General features: G+C 39.1%; 3 protein-coding genes across 4 annotated transcripts in view; 1 reads left to right on the top strand and 2 right to left on the bottom strand.

Annotated features, from left to right (window-relative positions):
• The window catches only part of LOC107559736 (uncharacterized mitochondrial protein AtMg00860-like), a 20,314-nt gene extending 19,393 nt beyond the window's left edge, over positions 1 to 921 (bottom strand). Inside the window, exon 1 of the mRNA XM_016243660.1 lies at positions 324 to 921. Within this exon, the coding sequence (XP_016099146.1) occupies positions 324 to 863 (540 nt within the window). The 5' untranslated portion in view covers positions 864 to 921. The remainder of the gene's footprint in view (positions 1 to 323) is intronic.
• LOC107559735 (atrial natriuretic peptide receptor 2) overlaps positions 1 to 7,334 on the top strand; it is an 83,610-nt gene extending 76,276 nt beyond the window's left edge. For both annotated transcript variants that reach the window (XM_016243656.1, XM_016243659.1), the window contains 5 exons: positions 3,233 to 3,301; positions 3,452 to 3,626; positions 4,085 to 4,183; positions 5,876 to 5,967; positions 6,840 to 7,334. In XM_016243656.1, the coding sequence (XP_016099142.1) occupies positions 3,233 to 3,301; positions 3,452 to 3,626; positions 4,085 to 4,183; positions 5,876 to 5,967; positions 6,840 to 6,902 (498 nt within the window). In that variant the 3' untranslated portion in view covers positions 6,903 to 7,334. The remainder of the gene's footprint in view (positions 1 to 3,232; positions 3,302 to 3,451; positions 3,627 to 4,084; positions 4,184 to 5,875; positions 5,968 to 6,839) is intronic.
• A 7,364-nt stretch (positions 7,335 to 14,698) lies between these two features.
• LOC107559730 (sperm-associated antigen 8-like) lies at positions 14,699 to 17,471 on the bottom strand. The gene is made up of 6 exons (XM_016243650.1): positions 17,229 to 17,471; positions 16,910 to 17,069; positions 16,418 to 16,463; positions 15,282 to 15,396; positions 15,100 to 15,162; positions 14,699 to 15,014 (listed from the first exon to the last, which is right to left on the bottom strand). The coding sequence occupies exons 1-6, from the start codon at positions 17,304 to 17,306 to the stop codon at positions 14,886 to 14,888; spliced, it is 591 nt and encodes a 196-aa protein (XP_016099136.1). The 5' UTR covers positions 17,307 to 17,471; the 3' UTR covers positions 14,699 to 14,885.
• Positions 17,472 to 17,691: the final 220 nt, after the last annotated feature.

The following is a 17,691-nucleotide window of genomic DNA, read 5'->3' as shown; positions in this document are numbered from 1 at the left end:
GCTCCGGTCTCCAGCTTTCTCTCTCCACAAGATACATCCGCACATAAATAACCCAGTAATTGACTAAAGGCTGGCCAATTCATCCCCAAAATTAGCGGATGCCGGAGGTGCGGATTAATTGTGACCTCCACACTATGGTTTTGACCCCGAAATTTAATCAGCACGGACATTAGAGGATATTCCACCACATCCCCGTGCACACACTGCACCGGAACCATGCGGCTTCTATCCAGTGCCTCGAGCTGAATCAAGCTTTGATGGATCGAGGTTTGGTTACACCCCGAATCCACCAAAGCGAGATAAGTACCCCCCTTAATACTCACAGGTATTTGGTACAGGCCAGCTTGATCGGGGGCAGCCTGTGGGTCGTCCGGGACCCGGATCAGTGCCCCGACCTCCATCACCGGGCACCGGTCAATGAAATGTCCGGGATCCCCACAACGCCAACAGGCCGGCCCAGACTTCCCCGCCGCCCTAGTGGCAGGAAGAGGGTCAAGGGACTGGCGTGGAGAGAGTGGGAAAAAGGGAAGTGCTGTGGATCCCGCCCCCCTGGGCGGTGCTCTCATGCCAGCGGCAGACTCCGGAGGCGGCCCACCCCTTCCCCGGGGAGGAACTCGAGGAGTGATTCCCGGATGGGACCTAGGAAAGGGAACAGGACGGGGGGAAGAGGGAACATTAGGAGAAGAGAGAGAGAGAGACCGCCGGCAGGGATTCGCCGACTCCTGGGCACACCACCATCTGGTCCTCCGCCAACTGGATGGCCAGGTCGGTGGCAGTGGACCCACTCCGCCGTCTTCTTCGGGAGACAGTGATAAACTGCTCCAGCACCACACGGTCGAGGATCTGCTCGGCGTTGCTTCCATGCTGGCTATCTAATGGCTATCCAGCAGCCATTTGCGGCAGGCGTCCCGGAGCTGCTGAGCCAACACACACCACCATCTGGTCCTCCGCCAACTGGATGGCCAGGTCCAGCGACGCCGGGCGGTGGCACTGGACCCACTCTGACGTCTTCTTCGGTAGACGGCCGATAAACTGCTCCAGCACCACACGGTCGAGAATCTGCTTGGCGTCGCTTCCCCCGGCCAGCAGCCATTTGCGGCAGGCGTCCCGGAGCTGCTGAGCCAACACGAAGGGCCGGCCACTTTTCCCCAGATTCAGCGAGCGAAACCGCTGGCGATGTTGTTCTGGGCTCCGGCCGACCCACTGCAGGATAGCTCGCTTCAGGTCGGTGACGACCAGGAGGTTTTGAGTGGGCAGTTGTTGGGCCGCCGCCTGCGCCTCCCCTGACAGTCAAGTCAAGTCAAGTCACCTTTATTTATATAGCGCTTTTAACAATACAGATTGTGTCAAAGCAACTGAACAGCATTAATTAGGAAAATAGTGTGTCAATAATGCAAAATGACAATAGTAAACACTAATTTTTCAGTTAAAGACAGTTCATCATTGAAATCATCCAGCTCAGTTCAGTTTAAATAGTATCTTTGCAATCATTTGCAATCAAGTCAACGATATCGCTGGAAATGAAGTGTCCCCAACTAAGCAAGCCAGAGGCGACAGCGGCAAGGAACCAAAACTCCATCGGTGACAGAATGGAGAAAAAACCTTGGGAGAAACCAGGCTCAGTCGGGGGGCCAGTTCTCCTCTGACCAGACAAAATCAGCAATTCAATTCCAGGCTGCAGGAAAGTCACATTGTGCAGAGGACTCATCTGGTTCCTGTGGTCTTTTCCCGGTGGTCGTCTGAGACGCTGAGATATATAGTGGAGTATCATCGGCATAACAGTGGAAACTAATCCCGTATTTTTTTATAATATTACCAAGGGGCAACATGTATATCGAAAATAGCAGAGGACCTAGGACAGATCCTTGTGGCACTCCATATTTTACTGGTGATAATTGAGATGACTCCCCATTTAAATGAACAAGGTGGTAGCGATCGGACAGGTAGGATCTAAACCATCTTAAAGCCTGCCCTTGAATACCTGTATAGTTTTGTAATCGATCTATGAGTATGTCATGATCTATAGTATCGAACGCAGCACTAAGATCAAGTAAAACTAGCAATGAGACACAGCCTTGGTCTGACGCAAGAAGCAACGCCTCGGCCGATTTCTCGAAGAGGTCGAGGAAAGCCTCTGGATCGTCCTGTCGTTCTATTTTGTTCAGGGGCAGATGAGAGGGGCCGACGGTGGTCCTCGATGTCGGCCCTCCTGCCTGATCCTCCTGGTCCACCCAGCTCTGGAACAGCTCCCGGTCCTCCTGTTGTGCCTGCATCAGCGCGCGGAAACGACATTGTCCCGCATCTCCAGCAACGCCTGATGCTGCTCTTGGTGGAGGCCGGCGAGCGACTGGATCACTTCCGCAAATGGCGAACTTGGCGGTGACTGCATGATGGCAGTGGCCGGACTTCTTCCTCCCTGGTTTCGGCACCAGTGTAATGAGGTTCTTTAGTAGGGAAGGAAGAAGTCGGAGTCAGCGTGACTGAGGCTCGGGTAATTTATTAAGCGTTCCGTAGGAACAGCGAATACAAGCAGGCGCTCTGGCGCTGCAAAACAAACAAAACTTATATAGCACTTCTGCGGTTCTCTATGCCCAGGCCACAGTCTCTCCCCCACGAGTCCTCAGTCTGTCTCTCTCCCTCTCTGTTCCCCCTAAGGCCTTTTTTTACGATCTCTCCAGGCCAATCACTGAAACGAGAAGCAGGTGAATGTCATCATGCACTTGACCTGCTTACTCACCGCTCATCTCCGACCACTCTCTCCCGCTGCAGACCCCGCTAAACCACGCCCCCCTCGCCACAGGCTTGTTTTGGGCTTGTTTTTTAAGCTGCGGTTGCTTATTTATCTTGCGAGAGTTGGCAACAGTGTTTGTGTCTCTCTGTCAGATAACCTCATGTGCATGATGTGCCATTTACAGGTATTTTCCTAAACCGCCACACAACTTGTATATTTTTCCACCACGGGGTGAGAACGTAATGATTACTAAAACGATTATGCATTTTTGATAATTATTATTTTATTTCAGTTAGTTTTTCCATAACTGTTGTTAGTTTCATTTTGTTTTAGTTTCGTTTCATTTATTTGGAATGACATGAGGGTGAGTAATTAATAACAGAATTGTCATTTTTGGTTGAACTATCCCTTTAATAAAGATGCATATATTCTTGATGTTTTTTTTTTAATTTTTGTAAAATTGTAATTTTGTATAAAATTCCTTCCTGTTACTCTATTCAGGTGGTGACACTGTTGAATGATCTGTACACATGCTTTGATGCCATCATTGATAATTTTGATGTATATAAGGTGAGTGTCTTTAATAGGCAGTGCAATCATTGTATTTTTTCATAAATAATTGTATTATAATTAGTCATTATTACTTTCATCTTTCTTCATAACGTTCATCAGCTTTTTTGAAGGCTTAGAATTGTGCAAAAATGTCTTTAATTTTTGCAGGTGGAGACAATCGGTGATGCATACATGGTGGTCTCAGGTCTGCCTGTGAGGAACGGGAAGCTACATGCACGTGAGATAGCCAGCATGTCATTGGCTTTGCTGGAACAGGTTAAAACATTCAAAATCAGACATAGACCCAACGATCAGCTACGGCTGCGAATAGGAATCCACACAGGTATAGTTAGTTTCATTCATTTTAAGTCTTTAAAGTGTTTATTTATTAGTGTTGAGAAAATCATGGCAAGTAAAGGCTAAGTAATTACTGTGTATAACAAATGCATATGAATATTTGTACAGTAACCCATAAGAATTTTTTTTTCTTATGTCAACTTTGTCTCTTTGTTTCTGAGTAGCCATAAAAAAACAGGATTTGTATGTAAGGGTTTTTGCAGCATTACTATTTTCTGTTTCTGATTCCACTGGAGTATGTCTGTGCATTTCTTATATAAAAGTAGATAGGAAGTTGAGATATAAGGTGCTTATATCATATACAGTATATGTGATCTCATTGCAGCTTTTGTTCAGTTGATTTTTTTTAACCTGTCAGGAAGCATTAAGATTATGTATAAGCAGTTTCTGGATTCCTGCAGTGTATTAATCTCCCTCTCTGCTGCATGTGTGTGTGTTGAGCAGGCCCTGTCTGTGCTGGTGTAGTGGGTCTTAAGATGCCCCGGTACTGTTTATTTGGAGATACTGTCAACACGGCATCCCGCATGGAGTCTACAGGGGAAGGTTTGTGTCAGAAATATGTTTTTGATCTTTGTTCAGAATGCAGATTTTTTTCCACACTTTGACAATGCAGCATGAGATTAATCCTTGTTTTGTGATTTTGATATATTTAAATACTATTAGTTTTTTTTGTGAAGGAAATTAATACTTCTGTTCAGCAAGGATGCATTAAATAGATAAAAAGTGACAGTAAAGACTAACATTTTTACAAAAAATAAAATAAGTACTGTTGAACTTTCTATTCATCAAAGAATCCTGAAAAATATCAAGTAACATGGATTATAATAAGAAATATTTATTTTGCATCAGCGTATTATGAGGGATAATGTGACACTGAAGACTGAAGTAATGGCTGGTAATAATTCTGCTTTGCCATCAAAGATTGCTCTTTAATATACATTGTAATAGAAGACAGTTGTTTTAATTTTAAATCATATTTTACAATATTACTGTTCACATAAATGTAGCTTTGGTGAGCTTAAGGGACTTCTTTCAAACACAGTACAACATCTTGCTACAAACTTTTGGACAGTAGTGTACATAAACAAAACTTGCAACTTTTATAAAAGCACAGGCACCTGCCATTATATGTGGTGCAATATTTGTTCGAAAACCTAGTGAGCTGCCTACCAAGACAACATTTTAAGACATCATTGGTGTGTTCCTGGCATGTAGATGATGACATGTCTGTCAGCAGAGATTAATTGTATTAATGGAATACAGAGTTGAAAGAAACGGCAGTTATATAGTACCGTTCCCCATGACTGCATTTATTTGATTAAATACAGTACAGCTCTGGTCTTCACTGTCACATGTTGGTTAGGGCGATGCTATAGAAGGTAGGTGCCTATGTGGACAGTAGACAGCGAGGCAGCTCACTAGGGTTTGGAACAATGCTGCTCAATAGTGTTGTATACTTGTGCACATGTACTTTAATATGCGTTTCACATATTCGCAAGTAACAGCTGTGATTCGACACTTACCACAAGTATCGACTTTATTAATAATGAATAATTAGTGACAAGGAACCAATATCTGATTTCCGGTTTGATTTATAACATGTAACAATATGTTTACCGCTTGTTGGAGCTTAATGCACACTTAGCCATAAGGAGCCCACGCATTATGGAGCCTATTTCAGATTAAGAGCAGTATGTTGTTCCTCCTATAGACAGGACAGTTTGGTCATTGCCCATATAGTATGTGTAGTGTGTCTGCTGCCATTCTTATAATTGGCAAATCATCTTTTATCAAGGTGTCATCTCACTCACAGCTGTGCACTTTGTATCGATTGTCTGGTCTTGGCTTGGTCATCATTTACTCAACCTCATTTCATTTTAAACTCATATGACTTTCTACTAGTGAACAGGGAGATTTCCCTGTACAACAGCAGCATAGTGGCCAAAACATAAAGGTATCACACTGTAAAAGTAATCCATACAGTCTTCTAAAATCATTCAACAGTTTGTGTGGCGCAATTTAAGCTATTATTCATTCAAAAAAATCTTCCCACATCTCACCTCAGATCTCATTATGCTTGCACATATTCACTCACTGTATGTTTTTGTTGTATGGAAATGAGCAGATTTTACATTCTTCAAAATATGCCCTTTTATGTTGTACAGAAAAAACTTGAGGTTGAGTAAATGATAACAGTTTTCATCTTCCTATTAATGATTATCATTTCCTCCACAGCTCTGAGGATACATGTGTCTACAGCCACCAAAGAGGTGCTGGATGAGTTTGGCTATTTCGATCTCCAGCTGCGAGGAGATGTGGAAATGAAGGTATGAAGTTTCAGTTATGCTTGCTTTCTGAAGTGATAAACTATGTAAAAATGTGAAAAAATAAATATTTTTTATAAATTATTTTAAAAATATATTTGTTTGTTTGTGTGAGCAATTTTGAATTTGAATAAGCAATTTTCTTTAAAGGTACCGAATTCCTAAAAATTTAATTTTTCCAACATAACATACACACAGAAAAACTAGACAGATAATTTATTTTAGAGCACAATCTTTCATGATTTTAAAACTCTAACAGAATTATGATAAAGATTAAACAATATCAAATGAAAATTATTTAAAATCCTGCAGTATGCTAGTTTATCCAGTAGGATTTTGTTCAGTTATTTAGAAGATTTTTTATTGATTCTATTTGAATCCTTGAGGATTGGCTCCACACTATGCTTTCAATAGTCTCTCATAGTTGAGGTATACCTATGATGAAAATTACAGGCCTCTCTCATCTTTTTAAGTGGGAGAACTTGCACAATTGGTGGCTGACTAAATACTTTTTTTCCCCACTGTATATCTTTTAGGATTTTTTGAATAGGTAATATCTTTCCAGCAAAATGAAAATAATTTGTTCCCATCCTTTTCAGATTTTCAAATGACAAAATATCCACATGCAATGCAAACTAAGTCCTGTGAAATCTGAACTTTATTGTGTTGATGATCGCCTTTTATATCAATCTGAGTCTTATAATGGTTAGATCACCTTAGAGGACTGTCCACTGTCTGTCTTTGCAGGATTCTTTATATTCTTTAGACTTTTCATTAAGAAAGAGCATATTGCTCATTGTTGATTAGTTCTTCCAGCAAGCTGTCTGAATGCTCATTGATGCATGCTATTGATCGGTGCTGTTACTCTCTTTTAGGGTAAAGGCAAAATGACAACGTATTGGCTTCTGGGAGAGAAGACAGATGTCTATGTTATCTGAGAGCACTGTTGATGACAGGAAGTCACCAGGATCAGAGCCACTGTTTCATATATTTGTTCTGTGTCTGAAAGGGTTTCTCGCTCTTGCATGGAACAACACATTATAAAACCTTTTGAGGGAGGTCAATTCAGGTATATTTCATACCTGCTTTAAAACTGTAAAAATTGTATAGTTTTTTTATTTTACAGATGTTTTCTTGTGCTGATGGTTAAGTACATCTTTCCAAGTGAAATTCTTATTTTTTGTGCTTTCTATATTCAGATTTTTGAGACTGGTGATGTGTATTTGAAATGTTCTTAACACGTTCAAGTGCATTGAATGATGGTTATCAAGACTGAGAACAGATTGAAGTTTTATCAGAATGTAATATTTGTATATATGTATATCCAAGACATTGCAAGATATTTTGTTCAATAAACTGAATTAAAAGCAGGTTATTGTGTTGTCATTACTAGCAGAAGCTCTTGTAAATATAGTCTCGACAGTTCTAAAGAATTGTGAATATTAATTAATCCTTCCTGAAGGGCTCTATTTCACTCAACAACCTTCCCAATGGGCTTTGCAGCTTATTAGCACAATAGAAAAAGAAAACTGCACACTTCAATATCTCACTTTTTTTTCGCTGCTCCATGCAACTCTCAAGCTAAATACTCCAGTTTTTTCTCATCATTGTATTTGATCCCATACAGGTCAACTTATAAATTATCCACACTTTAAATAGGATACAATCGTCTTATTGATCACAACCTAAAAGAAAAAATGTAGTCAAAACTATCTAAAATAAGTGTGTGTGTATATATATATATATATATATATATATATATATATATATATATATATATATATATATATACAGTGCCTTTCGAAAGTATTCATACCCCTTCATTTTTTTCACGTTTTGTTATGTTGCTGCCGTGTTAAACTGCTTTAAATGACTTTTTTCCCCCCACATCAATCTATACTCCATACACCATAATGGTAAAGCAAAAAAACTGTTTTTTAACATATTCGCAAATTTATTACAAATAAAAAACTTGAAATTTAGCTCAGGAGCATTCATATTGCTTGTAGATGTTACTACACTTTGAGTGAAGTTAACCTGTGGCAAATTCAATTGAATGGGTATGATTAGGAAAGGCACACATGTCTTAATAAAAGGTCTAACAGCTGATATCGCATATCAGAGCAAAAACCAGGCCCTGAGGTCAAAAGAACTGCCTGTAGAGCTCAGAAACAGGTTTGCGTCAAACCACACATCTGGGGAAGAGTTCAGAAAAAAATTCTGTTTCATTGAAGGTTCACAGAAGCATGTAGTCTCCCTTAGCCTTAATGGAAGACGTTTGAAACAACCAGGACTCTTCCAAGAGCTGGCCTCCTGGCCAAACTGAATATGCAAAAAAACACCTTAAGGACCCTCAGACTGTGAGAAATAATATTCTCTGGTCTGATGAACCTCAATTTCAAGCATCATGTTTGAAGCAAACCATGCACTGCTCATCACCTGGAGAGTACCATCCCAAAAGTAAAGTGTGCTGGTAGCAGCCTCATGCGGTGGGGCTGTTTTTCAGCGGCAGGGACTGAGGGACTCGTCAGAGTAGAAGAAAAGCTCAACGCACCAAAATTTCAGGAGAAACCTGAAAATGTGCATCTGCCCCCATCCAACCTGACAGAGCTTGAGAGGTGAAGAGCTGAGGAGAAGAATAGCAGATAATTGCCAAATGCTGATGAGTAAAGCTTGTCACATCAAACAAAAAAGACTTGAGGCTGTAAAGGTGCTTCGGCTTAATATTTAGTTAAGGGTATGAATACTTATGCATTGTACTTATTTCAGTTTATTTTATTTTTAATTAATTTACGAAGTTACATTTACATTTACATTTAATCCTTTCGCAGATGCTTTTATCCAAAGCGACTTACAAATGATCACAATGGAAGCAATCAAAATCAACAATTGAGTAATGATATACAAGTGCTATAACAAGTCTCAGTTAACTTAACGCAGTACACGTAGCAAGGTTTTTTTATTTATTATATAATAAATAATAAGAAAACAGATGTAATAGAAAAAGAATAGAGCAAGCTAGTGTTAGAGGCCTTTTTGCTTTTGTTAATTGAATAATAAATAAAAAGAAAACAAATAGATAGAATACAAAAAGATTAGAAAAGCTAGTGTTTTTGTAAAGAAAACAATCAGTAAATGAATAGAGTGTAAGTCTAAAAGGGACAAGTTTTTTTTAAAAGAATAGAATTAGAATAGAGAGTGCTAGAATAAGAGGGTCAAAAAAAAGATGGAAGAGATGTGTTTTTAGCTGATTCATGAATATGGCTAAGGACTCAGCTGCTCGGATTGAGTTGGGCAGGTCATTCCAACAGGAGGGAACTTTTAATTTAAAAGTCCCTGAAAGTGATTTTGTGCTTCTTTGGGATGGCACAATAAAGCAACGTTCACTTGCAAGCTTCTAGAGGGCACATAAGTCTGAAGTAATGAATTTAGGTAAAGAGCAGAGCCAGTGGTGGTTTTGTAGGCAAACATTAATGCCTTGAATTTTATGCGAGCAGCTATTGGTAGCCAGTGCAAATTGATAAACAGAGGTGCGACATGCATTCTTTTTGGCTAATTAAAAATTAATCTTGCTGCCGCATTCTGGGTTAATTGTAAAGGTTTGATAGAACTGGCTGGAAAACCTGCCAAGAGAGCATTGCAATAGTCCAGCCTGGACAGAACAAGAGCTTGAACAAGGAGTTGTGAAGCATGTTCCGACAGAAAGGGCCTGATCTTCTTGATGTTGAATAAAGCAAATCTGCAGGACCAGGCAGTTTTAGCAATGTGATCTGAGAAAGTCAACTGATCATCAATCATAACTCCAAGGTTTCTGGCTGTTTTTGAAGGAGTAATTGCTGATGTGCCTAACTGGATGGTGAAATTGTGATGAAAAGATGGGTTTGGTGGAACCACAAGCAGTTCTGTCTTGGCAAGGTTGAGTTGAAGGTGATGGTCCTTCATCCAGCAAGAAATGTATGTTGGACAAGCTGAGATGCGAGCAGCTATCATCAGATCATCAGGATGGAATGAAAGGTAGAGTTGAGTGTCATCAGCATAGCAGTGATATGAAAAGCCATGTTTCTGAATGACAGAACCTAGTGATGCCATGTAGACAGAGAAGAGAAGTGGTCCAAGAACTGAGCCCTAAGGCACCTCAGTAGTTAGATATTGCGACTTGGACACCTCACCTCTCCAAGCTACCTTGAAAGGCCTATCTGATAGGTAAGACTCAAACAACTGGAGTGTGGTTCCTGAGATGCCCTTTGCCAATAGGCTTGACAGGAGGATCTGGTGGTTAACTGTGTCAAAAGCAGCAGACAGATCCAGCAAGATAAGTATTGAAGATTTGGAATCCACTCTTGCCAGTCTTAGGGCTTCAACAACTGAGAGCAAGGCAGTTGAATGTCCACTTCTGAAACCAGACTGGTTGCTGTCGGGGAGGTTGTTCTGTGTGAGAAAGGCAGAGACTTGGTTGAACACACCTTGTTCAAGTGTTTTTGCAATGAAAGGAAGAAGGGAAACCTGTAGTTCTCTAAAAGAGATGGGTTAAGGGTGGGTTTCTTAAAGTTTCATGCTTTCATGCAGTGTGTCATGTAGCTGTATGTGAACATAAACTATCTGCAAAGTTGTGAAGCCGACAGTGCACGATAAATAAAGTTATTGTCTATCAAAAAAAGAGTCGGCAGGAATTCGAATCTTATTCTGTTACGGCTCTACGTCACGAAGTAACACATTTGCATAATGTCTGCCCACTTTAGGGGTATGTGTTGTGTCAGGAACCATGTTGAGGTTAAGAATGAGGAGAAAGTGATCCGAGGTGTGCAGTGGAGTAACCAGCACATGATCAGTGAAGCAGTGTTGAGTGTAAATAAGGTCCAGTTGGTTGCCTGATTTGTGAGTAGCTGTAGATAACACTTTCTTGACATCAAAAGAGGCAAGCAGAGTGTGGAAGTCTGCAGCCTGAGGTTTATCTAGGTGGATGTTGAAGTCTCCAAGCATAACTAGGGGAGTACCATCCTCAGGAAAGGTTGAGAGCAGCACATCCAATTAATCCAAGAAGTTACCTTGTGGTGCTGTGGGTCGATAAACAGCTACAAAATTGATTTTAAAAGGGTGGGTAATAGTGACTGAATGTGATTCAAAGGAGCTGTTAATATCCAGAGAAGGTAAAGGAATACATTTCCAATCATTAGTGATAAGCAGACCAGTACCTCCACCTCTTCCAGTCAGATGCGGGGAGTGTGGGAAAATGAGAAATGATTGGAGAGTGCTGCAGGTGTAGCAGTGTCCTTTGGTTTAATCCAGGTTTCTGTCAGGGCCATGAGGTTTAGTCTTGTATGACTAGCAATAGAACTAACAATCTGCTTTGTTTACTGCAGACTTACAATTCCAGAGACCAATAGAAAAAGAAAGTAGTGTATTAGCAGACATAGGCAAACTGCGCAGGTTGTTAGGATTGCGCTGCCTATAATGTGTGATGCGTGGTTTGCAAATGGTAGTAATAGTAGGGATATGGCAACACATAGTAAGAGTTGTGAAGCAGAAGTGAAGCAAGGTGTAGAAAAGAGGATGAATCAAAAGTGATACTTATATCTCTTGAGTGTCCCTGCACGGTGGAGTCGATGGTCTTTTACACTCTTCGGTTTTCACACGATGGCGGTATTCTAACATTTTTTATACCCGTTTGACAAAACGGAAATTGAATTCAACTGAACACTGAAATGCTTTGTTTACTGTGGAGACGTGCTGAAATCGCGTTTGGTCTTGTACTGTATCACGTACCTTGTCAGTGTCATGCGCTTTGCTTGGCCATTTTTTTGTGATAAACAGGAAAGTGTGTCCAGCTGAATTCAATTTGAGTTTTGTTAAACGAATAAAAAAGAAGCTTAGTTTACCGCGGAAGCTGTCGCAGAATTATACTCTTATACCTTTTGTTCTTTTAATATTTTGAATTGTTTTTAGCTTTATTTTTTTGTTTTCATTTAAATGTTTAGTTTTGAAATGTTGTATGCATTTGTCATTTTTATTTAATTTTATTTAATTTTCTTAAATGTGTATATACAGTATATAGTATTTATAGAGTTTTAGCTTTTAGTTTTAATTACTTTTTCTTATTTGTAAGTCGCTTTGGATAAAAGTGTCTGCTAAATGACTAAAAGTAAGTAAAGTAAAAGTAAGAACACACTTTACTGTTTATCATAACAAAATGCTAAGCAAGCGCACGACACTGACAAGGTATGCGATAGAGTACGAGACCAAATGCAACTTCAGCACGTCTCAACACAGTAAACAAAACAAGCGTTTCCTAGCAAGGACAACTGTGCTAAACACTAATGAGCAGGGGCGGACTGGCCATCTGGATGTTCTGGAGAAGTCCAGAACGGGCCTGCTGGTTCATCATCAAAGAAAAAGTGTCAGATTAAGTGACGTTGACAGCCTACAAAAGGGGGCGCTAATGCAATCTATTTTTGCTTAATCCTTAAAAGAAACCGAAACTGCCGCGAAGGAGAGTGGGCTCATGATGGCAAGCAAAAAACGTGAAGACAAAGGCGGCTGGGAGAAGCTAAAAGAAAAAAAAAAAGCGAACAGTTACATCAGATTACCTTTGCCCGCCAATCTCACTATACACAGCATGTAACCTATAGCACTATAGTAAAATCCCAGGACACCCTGAGTCCGAACGTTAACTGCTATTTTTTACTCTGCATTGTCTGACATGAATATTCCATTAATTCATAATTCATACATAAAGAGACAGCAGCAATTCTACAACAGGTTACAAAATAGAGTAAATGAAGTAGCCTATATAATATGTTTAGTCTGATTAACATGACACACACACACACACAGACAGACAGACAGACATATGAATACTCAAATTGAAGTATTCTGTTTCAGGTTTCTAGATTTATGTTTATCATTGTCATATTATACATTTTGCATTCTGCTCTTTTTATGTAGATTTCAAGTATTTTACTTCATACAATAATACATTTATTTCAATCCCCTGCTGAAAAAAATAGAAACCATCACATAATTTGTAATAGCTTTACTGGTTATAATGAAAATTGTATTGGTTTTAATGGAAACTGTAATGGTGCCTGTTGGTCTCTACTGGTAATTGGTCGCCTTCTGTTGGTGGCTTTTGTTAAAACCACTAAATCCTAATGTAATATGTCCCAAAACACACTTCAGGAAACTGGTTAATAGTTAAAAGTTGATGGTTTGTAATGTCTGTAATGGTATTTGTAGTGGAAATCATTCGAATTTTTGTGATGGTCTCTATTGTTTTTGTCAGCAGGGTCACCATGGGTTTTGTGATGTTATTTGCCATAAATGTGATAGTATTGCTGTAATATTGTCAAATAGTAGTGATTGCTTGTGGTTGTGGTGGGCCTATTTGGGAGAAAATCTAGGGCCATTTTCTACTCCCAGTCCATCCCTGCTAATGAGACAAGAAATAAATACACTTACTATCTGCTTTTAACTTCCGCTGATTGACTGCTTCTCTCAAAGAGTATTTCTTTACACTGTCTTTTGCTAGCTCTTGAACACACTTTACTCTTTATCACAACAAAGGGCTAAGCAAGCGCACAACACTGACAAGTTATGCGATAAGAGTATGAGACCAAATGCCAAGTTGTGACAATTCTGTTTTTGCTTTGTCAATATGGTGTATGGAGTGTACATTGATGTGGAAAAAAAAACTAATTTGAAGCAGCTTAACATAAGGCAGCAATATAAAACGTGAAAAGAATTAAGAGGGATGAATACTTTCGCAAGGCACTGTGTATATATATATACACACATACACACACACATAAATAATAGAATAACATTTTCAGTATTTCCATATTATAAAGCATTTAGTGTTACTCTCTTTAACCATACACTGTCTGCTTGTTAAAGAACTCCCTGATCATTACTGCTCACTCAACAATTTGGTAGTAAATAGGTAGTCTGATCATTAAGAATCCATTTGGCATCTGTGCCTTCAATGGACTGCATCTGTGTGTGTGTGCGCACGCACTCATGTTCACAGCCGCTTCTCGCCCCCATGATTCTTAATTACCGCCCACTAGCAGCTCTGTCACAGTCAGTCCTGTTACCAAGAGGTCATCCTCCAAAGCTTTGCACTGATATACTCAGTAAAAACATGCTTGGCCAGGGCTTTATGAAATATAATCATAGCTTTCAATTGATAATTATGGTTCATTACAAAAAAAAAGCAATTGTTAGTAACTTAACTAAAAGTCAAAATCACTATCTGATGGTTTCAAATTAGGACTTTGGGAGTCGTGTAATTCATTAGGGACTGAATTTTGGCGAGACACAAAAAACATGACAGAATAGATCTAAATTAACAACTTAAAAAATACAATTTAAATGTATTTAACCTTGAGGCAACAACATTAAATAGTTTAGGAATCGAGCCAGTTCAAAGACTTTCTGTCAAGTTCCTCAGAGAAAACTAATTTTGTGAAAACAAAGGGAAACACTGAATTAATGAAGTCTAAAATTACTTGTTGCCATAGTTACCCAACATTAATCCCTGCTGAAAGCATGAAAGAGGAATGCAGCGACAGAGCGACAAGATGCAGCAACAGAGCAGCTCTGATTGACAGCACAGCTGTGTGAAAGTAAGCCATCCTGATCCAAAGAAACAGAGTATTAGCAAATGGTTAGAGTACTCCTCTCTCAGAGTGAAAAAGGCTGCCATCTGCACCCAAATAACCATTTTCTCCTTTGGCTGCAAAGACAAGTAAATTAATTTTATTAGAGGAGAACTAGTCACTTGCTCTTCATTAAAACATTTGTGAAGTCAGGAAGTCATATTTGGCATGGAAAACATTACACAACTTTATTGCTGGTTATAAACTCAACAAAAATTATGACATGAAGATAGAAGAAATGATCAAATGTGGATGTTTTTACATTCGTCACAAAGCATCATTTTCTGATGGGTACAGCACTGTGTCGTCGAGCTGATCTAGTTGTTCACCGATTGGTGTACTAAAAGTGGCATTTCTTTTAAATGGATGATCCTTAGTTTTAACTGCTGTCACACCCTGTAAGAAGAAACATTACTCATAAACCCACTCCAGTGCTGCAAGAAATAAACATATTGACTGAAACTTCACAGTAGATGCTCACCTGAATCTTCTGATAGTTATCACTCCAAAATGTGATGGCTTGCTCAGCTGTGTACTCATGATCCTGAAAGAGACAAGCTGTTTAACGCCGAAAGGCACACAAATCCACACACACCAGTGCACACATATCCAAAAGTACAGAAATAATATTATATTTAAAGGTTACGGTGAATAGAACCAGACCGTGGTCAGTAGTGCATGGACAGACTTAAAGCCCTCCGCCTTATAGTCTGCTTTGGTCACAGAGCACAACTCAGGGGCCGGAGGCTCTGCGTTCATCTCTGCATGTATCTGATTGCTGTAAAATAGATTACAATGTTATGTTAAAAAACTGTATAGTTGGTTTGTATTTGTGATTCAATCAATGCGTTCTAATATACTTAGAGAGAGATCTGTTTATCTCAATGGCAGTTGTTCAGCTGACACATGTAGCCTAGAAGTACTCAAATTGCATACTGCCATCTTTGCTTCAGGCCCAAAAAGTTTCGAAGAAAATTGATATCCTGTTATTGATTTTAGATGTTTAATAATGCTCATCTGCTTGAAAAGGTTTTTAATATTGCAAAATACACAGTCACTATGATGTCTGGAGATGATGAAGTAATGACTCATGTCTAAGTGAAGCAGAAGGAGTCTCTCTAAATCAACAGATGGTGGAAACAAAACAGACTGAAATATATGTATGCACGTCTGTCTAACATTTATTCACAGTAACAGCAATCTGACATAGAGGAAGAGCCAACTCAGCCTTAATGTGTTACGATTATATAAAAACAAGAAATTAATTCTGATGCTAAAAATGAGATTAAATATTTGTACTTGATGTTAGAACTGCATAAATAAAATAGTATTCACCTTTAGATCCATTGATTGTTTTTCTAGAAAGTGAAGCAGTTTAGCGAAAATGATTTAATGTGAACTTGCTGTTGATATATTCAATTCTTCTATAAAAGAGTATTTGTCTTGTCATGCCTGGCTATACCAGCTCTATGGGTATGAGGTACTGTCTCACTTCAGCATGATATTTTTTTCTTTTTTCTCTCTCTCTTTTAATTTAAAAACAATATTACAACCACTTGTCTGGGGTCTGAGACTTGTTGTCAAGGTCATGTTCAAAAATGAATTATTTAATTGAACTATGAATCTAACCATGACACAAACATTCTTACATCCAAACATTAATACTCCTCTCCCACTGTTTCCTCTACTGACACATGAAACAAGAAATGTGGGAGGATCATAAAATGTAATTCGTGTTTTACACACAATGAGGTCCTTAAACATTAAACTTTAAAGTAAATGTTTGCTTATTTAGCTACCTTATTCTTTTGATGAGGTCATTTTCCAAAAGTTCAGCCCGGCTTCCTAAAATGAAAACAACAGTGAAGTTTATTTATAAGATTTATGCAGCAGAAAGAACAGAGGGCTTTTATTTGAAAGGGCCTCTGTGGAGTACTATATAAGCTGAAGAACGAAAATGAATTTTAATAATTAACAATAAGTCAAATAAATTTAATAATGCAAAAGTAATTTTTAATCCCTAGGTCAGCTGATATAACTGTCACTATTACTAGTGGTCCAGTTCTGCATTTTTACTATGTGTTTTATGTCTTTAAAACATTTAAAATGTTCTGCTAATTTACGTGCATCACAGAGGTAAACCCTACTGGCTGACATAAGCCGTCAAGAATGAATCACAGAAGCATCTGGTAAAACAGCTGAAAAAACATAATTCTGTGTCGTTTTTCAGCAAATGTTTATTTATGAATTTATAAAATCCTTATTATAACGCCTGTATCATTTTAACCTACCTTTTTGTCGTACACCAAGGCTTTTAGGAGAATTGAAAGTAGCTTTGAATGTACTGATCCCCTGTACTTTAGCAGCCACGTCCATGGTAAGAATCCCTGTGTGTCCGTACTTATGAACACACGATCTAGGCCCGGTCCCGTCTAGCAATGCAGTAGCCCTCTGAAACGCGTGAAAGAAAAGAGAAAAGTGTAGCATGTCATTGTAAAGGTGAAGGTGAAGCGTTCATGTTGTAACTACAGATGTACCACCAGGACGACAAACAAAACTTTGATAAGCCTCAGCCTACAGGATCATTTAAATATGTTGTGTGAAACATACCTCCTCAACCCAGTTTCCCAGTAAACACCTTCCAGCTGGGTTATTTTCCTCATCAACCACTGAAGTCATTGCATTCATGTTCTTTCGCGTTACGCCGCTGTTTGATAAGCAACAGCCCTGGGTTAGTCTGAGGCTTAAATAATTAAAATAATTTAATTGCACTTGATATGGTTTTGTTTACGCCTCTTAACTCTGCACAGACCCTGTGAGCGCTGCTTGTGCGTCTCACCATGGTAACGTAAACGAAACAAACTAATTTTGCCATCTCGATTTCCATCGGACGACTGAATAAAAAAAACCCGATTTCTTTCTTTCTGTAACATTAAGATCACTTTACACAATCTTAGAAAATCCTATCTTTTCAAACGATGCATGCATTTTATTGCATTGTTCCTACACTTGATTATTTTTACATTTTTTAAAACGACGAAAACCTAATGGTGTTAGACCACACACACACACA

The sequence above is a fragment of the Sinocyclocheilus grahami genome, unplaced genomic scaffold, assembly GCF_001515645.1.
Source record: "Sinocyclocheilus grahami isolate Dianchi unplaced genomic scaffold, SAMN03320097.WGS_v1.1 scaffold696.1, whole genome shotgun sequence".
NCBI lineage: Eukaryota > Metazoa > Chordata > Actinopteri > Cypriniformes > Cyprinidae > Sinocyclocheilus > Sinocyclocheilus grahami.
This window is presented reverse-complemented; position numbering and strand designations above follow the sequence as displayed.

Coding starts and splice junctions, on each gene's coding strand:
- LOC107559730 (XM_016243650.1), bottom strand. CDS start 17,306: ATGAATGCAATGACTTCAGTGGTTGATGAGGAAAATAACCCAGCTGGA. Junction 16,464..16,909: donor CCTTGGTGTACGACAAAAAG/GTAGGTTAAAAT, acceptor TTTTCATTTTAG/GAAGCCGGGCTGAACTTTTG. Junction 15,015..15,099: donor ATAACTATCAGAAGATTCAG/GTGAGCATCTAC, acceptor TTCTTCTTACAG/GGTGTGACAGCAGTTAAAAC.